The sequence below is a fragment of the Larus michahellis genome, chromosome 8, assembly GCF_964199755.1.
Source record: "Larus michahellis chromosome 8, bLarMic1.1, whole genome shotgun sequence".
Classification (NCBI taxonomy): domain Eukaryota; kingdom Metazoa; phylum Chordata; class Aves; order Charadriiformes; family Laridae; genus Larus; species Larus michahellis.
The window spans coordinates 54,068,922-54,082,009 of NC_133903.1; the positions used below are offsets into that span (position 1 = coordinate 54,068,922).

The window sequence follows — 13,088 nt, forward strand, 5'->3', positions numbered from 1 at the left end:
CTTCCCTGTGATTGCCCCTGTAAGTGGTCTTTGGAGGGCAGGCTGTATACTCAGAACATATGTGCAAACTGGCAGGAGAACAGAAGAGGACAAAACCACTCTGTGTGCTATTTAGATTAGGCAGTGGATGCTTCCCCTGTGCCTACTCTTGGGGTCTCCGCCGCATGCAGAATCCAGACTGCACCTATTGTCCATCCACAGTCCTTCCCCTGCGCTTTTCCATCCTGGGCCCCTGGGGCTCGGAGCACCCCGACTCCTGTCTCACGTGGAGACTTTGCTGGGTGTAGATCCTACATGCTTCACCCACCACAATGGGACCTTTCCACTCGTGGCATCTCAGACCCATAGTAATGAGCGGAGGACTCAGCCTTGTGTTTTTTACATCTAGATACTTCTTGCAAGCAAGGATATAGCACTCTCCTTATACGTCAGACGTGACAGCCAAAGCAAAACCCAACATTAATTCCATGTTCCTTGTACTGTACTCCTTGAGTCTCACATCCATTTACCTGCACTCGAAAGCTCCTGGGGAGCTCTCAGGCCTAAAAAGGCTGGAGTCTGCCAGAAAAGATGAATTTCCTTTCACAACAGGAAGGCTTAGGAAGTAAAACAAAGCAGACATGTAGTAAATTACTTCTGCTTTTCAAATACCTTTTGCGGTATCCTCCTTACCATTACTTTATCTCAGCACTTTCAGTACATAACTCTTGTTAACTGAGAAGGGCAAGAGAGGATAAAGATGATGTTAGTAAGAAAAAAGGCAACATCACACTGGCTTTGAACTCACGTACAAAGCTGGCCCATGTTCAGTTCTGTGGCAGCTCTGCTTGTAATGGGGGTAAGCCATAATTACAGGTATAAGTTTTTTAATGCCATAATAAGAGAAGATTGAGTTAATGTGTATCAGTATTCCACTTACGCATTTTTTAAATGCGTTCTCTTGATTCGGTCCAGAAGCAATGTTCACATTGTGCTCCGTCAGTCATTTTGTAGTGTAGCATATGGATGGTATTTGCCAATTCTACTTCCATTGTATTTCTACAGCGTGGCATGGAAAAAATGTTTAAGATGCAAATTCAGAGTATCCTGTTAGTTTCTTTACTTAGATCTTCCTGGTACTTGCATTTCCACAAGTTAGTTTGGTCCCTAGAGGACAGTAATCCCAGGACAGGTACATGTTTGTACTCCTTGCGCTTCTTGAGATATCTGAAGGGACAGTTAGCTCTGCTTCAGTTGTGGTCTTGACCCACTTACAGCACTGCACCCGTTTGCAAAGTGGGTGGAGCTCCGTGGTCCTTCTTCCACTGAAAGACTGACGGGGCTCTTCATATCGTGGTCATCCACCTTCCCTTGCCCCAGCTCCACCCCGGCTGTTCTGCTGCCGGTCACCCTCTGCTAGGCTTTTGTGTGGCTTCACCTTGAAAACCCCAGGAACCAAACGAGATGTTCAGTGCAGAAACCTTAAGGAATTAGTAATAACACTTGCACTGCATGACTGAAAGACATATTTACAGTTCTAGGGGCTTGTGAAGTTGATAATATTATATGAACCTGCAGTAAGCTAGAGAGCTGCCGGTTAGACTGCTGGACACGTCTTTGGTAGTAAAGATGCTATTAAAGTCAGCCTCATGATTGCTCACTACACCACTCAGGCTAGTGCTGCTCGTTCTCATGCCACCATCTATGGGACTGTCTGAAAATAATTTCTGAGCAATTTCTTTGCAGCTGAGGAGCTGAGATGCTATTTTGGAGTATTTCCCTTGCAATGACAGTGACACCTAAATTAATGGGACAGTGTCTCTCCCCATCACTGGTTACGGAACAGCCACATGCAGGCAACTGGTCCAAACTCATTTCAATAAGCCTTTTATTGAATCTGGCATGGGCTTTCTTCTTAGCAGATTCTCAGCACGCAAGAAAACTTCTTCTCTATATTTACTAAGAAACTTTTATTTATGTCTTACACATCAGAAAGACTCATTCAGGCATAGATCAGATGACCACAAGAGTTTGTTTTCAGAGTCTGTTTGGAATTATATCTTGGAAATGCCGGAGAAAGTGGTATAAGGGAGATCCTAGATTGTGTTCTTTATGCATTCCTTATGCCCTAAACACAGTTGTTGCCTGGCACTACCTAGAAGATAAAATATCTATAGTATGTCCCAGCATCAGTGATGCGGAGTGCATCTGATTTGTCCTCAGGCAAAAGGTCTATGGGCTCATCAAAAGACTTGACGCCACACACTAACTCAGAGCTCAGAGAAATTTCCAATGATTGTGCTACATTACTGCCAATGATTCAAGGGACTGACTGTAGAAAATATGAGAACCATGTATTATACAAAATAAGGAATAGAAAAATAATCCCTTTTTACTGGGAAAACATTCAACCTCAGACCTGGAGTATTCAATATCAAATAATTCTCTGGCACTACTTTTCAGTGCCTTGCTGTAGTGGGCAGGCACTAAACACAGGAATTTCATGATCTTTATTAATTTCCTTAAGCTGAAATGTTTGGATACTCATAGACCTATTTAAGAAAGACAAAACCAAGGAAACGTCTCTTTTCCTTAGCCCAGAGGAGGTCTACATCCAGGATCCCTGCCAATTATATTTACTCAGTATTTCCCAGATGTGACATTGTCTTGCCCTCCAACTCTCAGTGTGGAAAGAAAAGGCAGGCAGCACACTCACATAGCCAGTAAAATCGTACCTGCCTTGTGCCACAGCTTCATTACATACCTCGACACATCTATCAGCAGGCACCAGTGCCGTTTTTTCCTCCGTTGAACTTAATATCTTAAGACAGTGGGTACATTTCGCAACCAGACAAACCTCCAGCCCACGACATAGTTTGGTTCTTCGAACGGGAGGTCAGAAATAGATGGTGTTTCTCTGGTGGCCAGAACATTTTGGTTTTAAGCAGAGAGAATTTCATCAGGCTAATTTGTGCTGTTAAGCTGAAGAGATGCCATGAGCGGTACAGCCGACAGAACCTGTTGCCTCCCAGGTTCACGCAAACTTCCTCTGTTCATTTTCTTTCAAGAACATTTTCTGAGCTTGGTTCGACCGTATACTGTGACTAGGACTCCTGCTCCCGTTCACCCCATTTCCCTGTTCCTGTTCAGACCTGTGCTTCTTCTCATCCCTGAGGCTTTATACACAGTTTCCCGCATTTCTCCCCACTCTTACAGAGTCTTCCAACATCCTTGTTCTGCCACAGCTGAGAAGCAGAGTGTGCTTGGGCCTGTGCTACCTTTCATGCTTCCATTAACTGGTACATGGACTTAAACATGGCCCCACGGGCATGCTGCCACCTAAAAAGTTGGTTTCAAGTGAAGAGGTAGATTCCTGAAGCCAAATGTATGATGGGAGAATGTAGTACGATGGGAGAATGTAGAGATGGAAGCCTGTACTTCAAGGAACTCCAGCTACCGTAGAATACAGAGCTTTTCTTAAACGTCTTTTTACTTTCATAGAGTCCATGTGTTCCCTTATCCCTGCTCCCTGCATTACGGTATCCCATCAAAACACAAGCTGCCCAGTGGTTTTCAAGAACATAAGATTTTTCTTTTCTTCTAAGAGCAATAACACTTATCAACTTCTACTGAAATACCATATCAGCTCCTTGTCACTGGCAGTCTACAGTTCCTGCCGCTAAAAGTTTAATGCATTTACAGGAGCACTTAGGCATCAAGACTTTGATATCACAATCTGTTAGTCACAGGTGCTACATGATAGGTTTGTGTTAGCACATTATAGATCTTTTATCAGATACAGCACAAAATGTGTGTGTTTCTCTGCCAGGCAATCAGAATCAGACTGCTGCATAGTTGATGAGTTACTCACCAATAGAAGTTGTTGTTTATTTTAAACAGAACTTTTCCAGAACTGCACCTTAATGGATAACTTAAACTCTAATTGGCCAAGGCCAGCAAAGATCAAGAACTTAATGCGAGCCAGGAAAAACGCAGCAGGTCAATAGTGGTGCTTTGAGCACTGTCAGTCTTTTCGCAATAGCATTCATCAAGTCAAATGATTAACACTACTCATTTGCTGTAACAGACAGAGTCATTTTGACAGCAAATTACCACTGGATCAATAGCGCAGCTTTTCTTTGGCAATTCACGTAGTAGCTTGAGACCTGTGACAACATGCCATGCTGCTGGCATTACCGTCTCAAAATCATGGAAGGAAGTTAGAGGCGGAGAAAGAACTACTGATTGAAAAGTCAGTTCATATTGAAAAGTCCTAGATGTTTTCACACCTCTCAAAGGCTCCTGTTTTTCCAGAAACTGGACAACACAACAGACTTGGCCCTGAGATTCAGCCTAAACTGTATTTTCCATTTTTAATAAAACTAATAATCCCATGCAAATGTTAGAGCACATGCCTCAGCTTTGCTGTAATCCCCTGAGGAAAACATCCCTTTGGTATGGTCGGGGAGAAGTCAGCCAGTCAATGTTGTGGCTCTGCTTCTTGCATCTAATTCCAGATGTCAGGAAAAGCATCATTTAAAAGTGGGTATGGAGCTGTAGGAGTTCTGAGTTAAAAAATGCAGAAAGTATTTCACCTCAGATATCAAATTAAAGCTGCGTTTTCCACTGCCCTGGTGCTAGCATCGTCCGTACATACTATTTTAACTGACTTTAATGACCGAGTTAAAAGCAGATCTTCTGTGTGCTGTGACAGCCATGAGACCCACCCGAGCTACTTCTGGCTCCACACAGATCATTTGAATCATTTTTCAGATTGATAGGGAAGATTTAGTGCATGGGAAACTATTCCCTGACAAAGGTTGGAGCAATGCTTCCTGATGACAACGGGATTTCTGGGATGAGAGTGCCGTATGGGTAGTCCATGGATCTAACGTTCTTCAGATGTCCTTGCTGGCTGAGCCGTATTCTGCCACCCATTCTGTTTAACATATACACATACAGCAAAGACCGTGATATGGTTTGTGCTTCGCTTTTGCCACCAAGTGAAAATGATAAGCTTCCTCGGCATTGGGACCAAGGCAGACACTTTCTACGCCCTTTCAGAGGTGAGCTCCGAAGGACAGAAGCACCTTGCGTTTGAATATGGCTGTGCATTTCTTGCTGATTTGGAGCCTGTCAAACATGAATCTTTGCGAGCTCTAGAGGGGTCTCGTCTGATGCAGTTACCCTTGAAGATCATCTGATAGTGCGGCATGGGACTGTTTAATCGCAAAATGGGATTAAACACATTGAAGGTCTTGTACCTGTCTTCCAAAAGTTGAACTAGTTTTCTTGTTTGCTTCTGGGACCAATTCAGGATGTTGACTTGGATCTATAAACTCTTGTATAGATTAGATCTTGGTTAGGAAATGGACTGCATTCCTTTCATGTGCTGTCTTAGCAGTTGAGATCAGCAGACATGCTTTTTCCTAATGTGTTTGGGAAGCAGAAGCAATATTTTATCTCCTGTGGTATGCTGCTGGTACAGAAATGTTCAGGCTTATTAATTCTTCAGGACACAGGAAAAGTCTTCATCACCTGTGTAGGCAGTCATGGGAAAGGACCCACTGCAAAGACTGCATTTAACAATTTTTTTTTTTTTTTTTTTTTTGGAGGCAGCTGGAAAATATTAGTCGTTTTCAGAGCCAATATACAGTACATATTGAGAGCCAGTAAATGATGCATATTATTGCAAATTCCTGTGCACTTCTGCATTTTATAAAACAGATAACTAAAATACTCACCTAGCCAGATCAGTTCCCCAGGGGATATGCACATTTCCAAGCAGAGGACAAACCAAAAACACAGAACAGAACACGAATTGGCCAAATAGAATGGCTAAGTGGTTGAAACAAATGGTTTTAGGATCACTGAGTAAGGACCATGACCTCCTTTTGCATCAGTCAAGGCAACTGTGAAACTTTGTGAAAGAAGCTCACCACAAAACAGATGCTGGGCTATCTTAGGTAAATAAATTACCAAAAAATAATAATAAAAAACTCCCCTACACATTTTACAAAGCACAGCTGTGTAAATATTGCATGAGACAGGGGAGAGGGGGAGAGATGTAACATACACCCTTTTTTATGCAGAAGTTCTGCTCTCGGCACTGTTTATTAACATTCCCAGTACAACCATCACTCTACTGCGTAGCACACAATGCGGCTACTGTACTCTGCGCACAGGTTTTGATCTTCGCTTTAGAGGAGAAAACAGGCTTTATTTTAAAGGAAGCATTTTCACCCAAAATGTGCAATGCGAGGTGTTAGGGGACGGAGAGGAGATGGTACAGGAACGGGAACAGGAAGCAAACTGTATTACATCTCTTCTGGCTTCCTTTCCCACACTGTGTCTGCCGCACTGGCTCTAGATGTTCCCCTGGTTCCGCACAAAGCGCGGAGCGATCCTGAGATCTTAATTTCATGGAGCTGGATACCTAGTGCGATTTTCCCGTTTCTCAGCTGCCAGGTACAGCACATTCCAGCCTCCAAAAAACCGTGGATCTGCCCACAGAGTGGAAAAAATGGCTTTTTCAGCTAGACTGAAGGCTCACCTAGCCCAGCATGCTGTCTCTGACAAGAGCTGGTGGTGGACGCGTAAGGAAAGAATACAACAGCAGGACAGGCATCCAGTGATGCTTTTCAGAGTAGAGCCTTGCGGATTTTGGCAGAAAACAGCTTGGTTTCGTGAGCCAGAGGCTCCGTTTGCATCTTTGTGTTTGACAGCCTTCAGTGGACTTTTGTTTCGGAGTTGTGCTCGGATGTTTTTAACCCATTCTTTATTTTGGCCTCCAGAACATCCCATGGCAGCGAGTTCCAGTTTTACTGGGTGCTGTTTAAGGAAGAACCACTTCTTTTGGCTGTTGCCCGATCATTTTGCTTGATGCTCCAGAGTGGGTTTGGGTTTTTTTTCCTGCCAGCAGTAGTGAATAAATCATCCCCTGGTTACTTTCTTTCAAGTTAAGTGCTGCCCCAACACTTTGACCGCAGCAGTCAGTGAGCATGGGAAAGCAGAGAAATCTGTCTGGCAGCCTGTTAGCTCAGGTAACAATTTGGCTGAGTGGCTGCAGAGCCATCCTATACCTCCAGGAATGTATATGTGCTGTGATAGCAGCTGCGGTGTTCACCCAAAGTGGGTAGTCTGTAACCTTGACCCATAACCCCAGTGCTTACGGCAGGAATGCGGTGCTACCCCATACAGCACAGCCCCACTGGGGGGACCGTAATAAGGACACTCAATACGGGACGCTGTTTACATATTCTCAATTTTCTTTCATTTTCCAGCTCCCCAAAAACTTAAAGTACAGCAGTGTCTTCATCTAGTGTGTATACTGGCTACAGTTTTATTCTGATTTCACTGTTGTCTTGCTCGAGGGAGAGCAGGTAATCCATAGCCTCCTCCACCTCTGCTCCCCGCACGGCTCTTGCACCGCCCGCAGCCCCAGTGAGATCATCCTTTCCGCTGTTCTCTTACATCGATGCTTGCTGCTATTTTTAGTGTGATATACACCAAAAAGCATAACATAAGAGATCCTATTGCTAAAATTAGCTGGAAAATTATAGGCTGTTTTACTGTTTTGTGCATAGCCTTCATTTGCCTCACTGGGATATGCGTGCAGATCTTCAAACCCCCAGAAACCAGCAAAGTGAGGTGGCACCTGCAGTCCTCGTGTCCAAGAGCACAATCTTGAAAAGAAGGGGACTATTTCATATCAGCAAGGGCTGGAGACAAAGTCTTAGGTTCCACCTATAGGAGGGAAATACATTTCATTTTAAAAGTAAGGATTTACAGTCAATGAGGTTTGAAAAATATAAATGTATGGACTTCCTTTGTACTTAGTGTAACGTCCCCTTTTATTACAGCAGCCCACGTTTGTCTCCCGGAGTATTATCTGTGATGCAGTAACGCTAATGCACTACCTTGCTCCGAACAGGAGAAAGCACTTTGGCTGTAGTCCAGATTTAACCCTGTCGTAGGGTTTCCCTTTACTCCTAACCGAAATAACGGCAAATGAAAGTAAAGCATAATCCCGACTCTTCCTCTGAGCTTGGCCAATCCTAGGTGTGAGGTGCCTCTTGGAAGCAAAGACTAGTGGCCATTCCCACTTGTTTCATGACTCTTCTGTCTCGCTCTGCTCTTTTAGTCCTTAAAACCTACATCTCTTTTCCATTCCTTGAGTGAAAACTGCTTGGCCACACCTAATCTGCTGCGCAAGGAGCTGCTTCTGGCTGTCAAAGGATGGGTTCGACATCTGACATCAGAATGATTCCTGGAAAGAGTCCTGTCATCCAGCCGGAATTGCAAATTCTGGCCATTTGGAGATTTTAAAAATTAAAAGATCCCCCAAACAGCTGTATTTCTTATGCAAATCCTTCTCCAAATGGGAACTTGTAAGTTATTAAATAAATAGTTTGCCCTCTGTTAAAATGTGATCATCTAGAAACCCAATAATTTGGGGAGCGCAGGTTTTAAGAGGTGAAAGCAGTCTTGCAAACAACATTTCTCCCATGTCCTGTGGGCTATTGTGCCGTTGTTATTTTAAAGTGCTATTTCTCTCCTTTTGCAGGATTTCACTCTTTAATGTTATGTGGAAAACCCTGAACAAAACCTGGCACTTAATGCAGAGTAAACAGTGGCAGTGACTGAATAGAAACCTGATGTCAAATATACAACCACCCTGGGAAAGGGAAAATCCATTGCTTTCTCATCTCTTCCAGTTGTTGCCTTCTTAAGTGTATTATTCATAAAATTAGCGATTTAAAAATGCACAGAAACATTATTTTTTATATTCATAGCGTCACTTTAAAAAAAAATGGTTAAAAATCGATTTGCTGGCCTCTTGGGGAAATGCTGTAATGTTTTTGGCTGTCTCCTACTTTCTGCTGCCAGCTAAAAGTACCATCTGGCTTGTTTAGGGCCCTTTTCCATATCAGGTGCTTCCAAAATTCTCCCCGACCAGAGGATTGTTTCATTGGGTTGCTTTGCCTGCTGAGGCATGTGTCCTGGGCTGGGAATCCTACTGCTTCTGTTCCCTGCCATCTTGCTGACGGTGGTGTGTGTATGTTTGGGCACGGATCTTGCTGCCTCTCTCCCGAGGACATTTGCATCGTTGTCAGCTGCACATATTAAATTGATATGCAGGGCTCAGAAACACGTATCCCGTCTTTTGTCCCTTTGTTTGTGCAATTGTTGCGGTTTTAATTCTTCTTTGACACCTGGAATATCACAAAGCTGCTGATAATCTGTTGGCTACTACGGGAAATGACATTGATAGAAGGATAATGTGTGTCAGACTTATATCTAGATAATTGCAGACACACCCCGAACCCTCGCAGCTCAGGGAATGAATATCCTAAATCCATTATTAATTTGGAGAGTCATATGTGGCAGTTGGCTGCGGAGTCATCCTCTCGCCGCAAGAGTCACTTGCACGGGATTTTAAAAGATGGTTTTGGTTAATTCTTCGTTGCTGTGTCGAGCTGTGCCTCGTACGAGTCAGTTTTGGTTCGTTCTTGCTGCCATTTCGCGGCAGCGTGAGGAGCTGTAAGAAAATGGGGTTGATGTCCTAACTCCTCAGCCAAGGAAACTTCCCAAGGGCCTCCTCCGGCACAGGCATGAGATACCAAGAAGACCAGAACTGATGCGCTATACGTGGTACCAGTTGACAGTGACACCTCCTCCTCAGGATTCTTTGTTTTTTCCAATTTGCTGTTTTACTTAGAAATAGAAATCTACCCCTGAAAGGATTTATGAGTAGATTTGAAGCATTGTAGTTGCTAAGTATAGACTTTTGATGTGATCGTATGGAAAGATGGAGCGTGTTTTGAAATAGATACTGCCGTAAGCTGTCTTGTCCTATTTCTAAAATGATCTGTGCCATACACTGCTGACTTTTCCTGTCCATCCATTAAAAAGTGAATTATGAAGACTGCTGAGACAAACAGATAGTAGTTTAACCTTGTTAGTAAATATCAGGTAGCTGATATATACTGCTAGAACGTTACATCACAGCCTTTCTCTTCAATATAGGTTTATGAAATTATCTTGTTACTATATAAACTGCCTTCGCTGTGTACATTCTTCCAGAGGTTTATTGTTCTTTGTATGTTGGCACAGTAGCAGGACTCTGAAGAGTCGGTTCACGATGCAGTGAATTTTAAAGACTTGGGAGATGGCCATATCTATTTTTCAGCAAAGGAATGAAAGCCTCTTTCTTTTTTTTTTTTTTTCCTAAGGTATTAAAAGTTTCAAAAGATGTGCTGAAATGAAAAGGAAATAATAACTAAAGACTGGGTGGGAAGTAGTGCCTCAGAGCACTGACTTTGCTTGCTTGTTTTCCCCAAAATCTTCATATTTTAAGTACAAGTTAATATTTTCAAGCAAATAAACCTGTTTTGTGAACTAGTAAGATACTTGAAGTATATCACACATTATTCATTTATTTTTGTGTGAGTGCAATAAAAATTTCACAAGCGGTAATCTTGTTCTTTTAATAGAGAGAAAACTATGCAGAATATGTTGCTTAGGGTATTAGATAAGCTACAGTGTGTTAATCAAATATTTTCGTGATATGAGGGCAGTTGAGAAAACAGTACAATTTTTGCTAATGGCACTGGTAAGTAAACGGATCTATCATTACATTGTCATGAAAAGTGACATTGAGCAGAAACACCCTGCCAATCCCTAGAAGATAAGTATTTAATGTAATTAGACAGACACTGTCTCCTTTGTTGAACGTAGCATTAATCACCCAGAGAAGTCCAACTTTATATGAAATGGCTTTTTCTGATATGTCTTTGTATTAGAAAGCTTCTTACATGGTTTTGTCACGATGATATATTTGAAGAAATGACTGCTATAGCTATACGGTTTTCCTCATGACATATCTTGCTGTTCTGTGTTCCATAATATTTTTTTTTTTATTATTTAGCAATGTTACATTATATAGCTGTGACTTGTTTCTAAGTCTAGAAACCTACACGCATTTGGAGCTGAACCTCTTTGCAACAGTTAATGCATTCAACTTATGAAATATAAAAGAAACACAAATAGCTTCCATTATGCTCTTCAATTCTTCCTATGTGGTGTTAGCACAGGTTCGTTGTTACGGCATAAGCAAAATGTTTCTTGCCTCAAACACTAGTTCATAATATCACACAAAAAAGAACTTCTTTCTATGAAAATCTCATTGTTAAATTGATGAAAAAATGTTGCCCCCTTCCAGAATTCATTGGCACTACATTTTTTTTTTTAGTTTTTTTTTTCCCCTCCTCTACTGCTTGTAATTTGTGCTGTGAAATGCTGTCTGGTTATGAGCTGGTATCAACTTGAATCAGTGCACAGCTGTGTCTTCCCACCTTCTCAGTGGTGCAGAGGGCTTTGAAGGGAAAGAATAGGGTTTAGTCAAAGATGACAGCGGACTTCACCCAGTAACAGGTGGAGGTCAAGCCGGTTTATTTGTTGGGATGAACAGAGTGCAGAGATGAAAAATCTTTGCCATAATAAGGTTTAGGAAGAAAATGCTGACTAGTCTAAGCTTTGATTCCAGCTGACAGATCCTTTTCTAGTGTTCATTACTTGATTTCACAGTTCAGGCAATTTTAAGAGGCTTAAAATTATATTTCTGCTCTCCTCTATAAAACTTTTCGATCACTTTCTAATTTTTGCTTTAAGTAAAGTTACAGGGACTCCCTAATATATCACTCCTGCCTTTAGACTCTTACAAAGTCAATATGCCATCAAAAACGAAAGGATAAGCTTTTTTTTTTTACACCCCTACTGTTAATGATTCTTTTTATAAATGACGTCCAAATTTCACAGGTAGGCACCGATTCGATTAGAAAATTAAAAGTTCAGAAAAACTCCCCTGAAAAGTGGATCGTAAAATTAGCGTGATGCTAAAGAAGTCACTGTTCCTGTCTGGGCACACGGGATTTTTGTGTTACTGGTAGCAGCGCTAATGAAGCTACGCCACCCCGGTGTGCTAAGTTTCAATCACCAAGCGCCGGTGAGCCATGCTCCATCCTGAAAGGGAGTCACAGCAAGACCCCAGACAATCAGAGCAGAACGTCCTGACATTGTGTGGCAGTGCTGGGACTGCGATGACCTGTCGGCATCGTTGCATATCGATGCAGCATCACAAAGGGATTTCAGAGGGCTGAGCTGTGCGAGTCTCTCCTAGGTTAGCCTCCTGCCCTGGCAGGGGAAGGTAGGCGTTTCTCCTTTCCCACCCTTTTTCTTCCACCACCACCTGCTTCCTACCTGCTGCAGTGGGCAGAATAGGAGTATCTTTAGCCATTTGCTAAAAATCTTCCCCCTCAGACTCTCTGTTACTTCTGCATTCATTCTTTGCAGGAAGAGGAAACTCACTGGTCAAACCCTTGGACACCAGAATAGTTGCATGCAGTTTCCCAGGGAGCCAGATAGCTCTAAAGCTTCCCAGTGAGTGACAGTTTCTCTCTTCTATTCTTCTGAAACATGTGTTTTACACATATACTGAAAAAATGTTAATATCAATTTACAGCCAGATTCTTGCTTTTTAAAAAAAAAATATATATATATGAAATCTCCCAAAGTATATACACTTAGAGCACCTCAGCACACATGTCACTTTTTTATGTAGGAAAAAGTGTTGGATGCTCTTATACACATAACATCATTGGGCTTGAAAGCTGTTAGCTCATTCAGAGTTAGTGGCAAGAACACTGGACTTGCCAGCACCAAACTGTGAAACCTTTTTTGTGTGACGAGTAGAAATCTCATGGGGGTAGAAATCCAAAAAAAAAAAAAAAAGGGGAGGAGGGGGGGGTGTAAATCTGTGCATTTGGATTCGAGTATCTTCAATACCATGATACCAACTTTGTCCTAGAAGTCCTTGAATCGCAAATCATTGGAGGCTGGGAGAGTATTTTGGAGAATTATCACTGTATGCTTTCCCTGGTCTTTTACTCTTTTCTAGGCATCCATTAGTTACCACTGTCAGGGAGGATACTGGGCTAGGTGGATCCCTGTAATCTGATTTGGCATGGCTATTTTTCTGTGTTCCTAAGCTCATGAGATCAAGTTACGTAGGATTATTTCATAATGCCAGAGCAGCAGTTTCTGAGGTT

The 13,088-nt window shown here is 42.3% G+C and overlaps 1 protein-coding gene across 26 annotated transcripts in view; it reads left to right on the forward strand.

Annotated features, from left to right (window-relative positions):
• NFIA (nuclear factor I A) overlaps window positions 1-13,088 on the forward strand; it is a 363,628-nt gene that overhangs the window by 286,474 nt on the left and 64,066 nt on the right. For 9 of the 26 annotated variants that reach the window (XM_074598837.1, XM_074598836.1, XM_074598838.1 and 6 more), the window contains one exon: window positions 12,334-12,420. The exons of the other annotated variants lie outside the window; for them this stretch is intronic. In XM_074598837.1, the coding sequence (XP_074454938.1) occupies window positions 12,334-12,420 (87 nt within the window). The remainder of the gene's footprint in view (window positions 1-12,333; window positions 12,421-13,088) is intronic. 26 annotated transcript variants of the gene reach the window in all.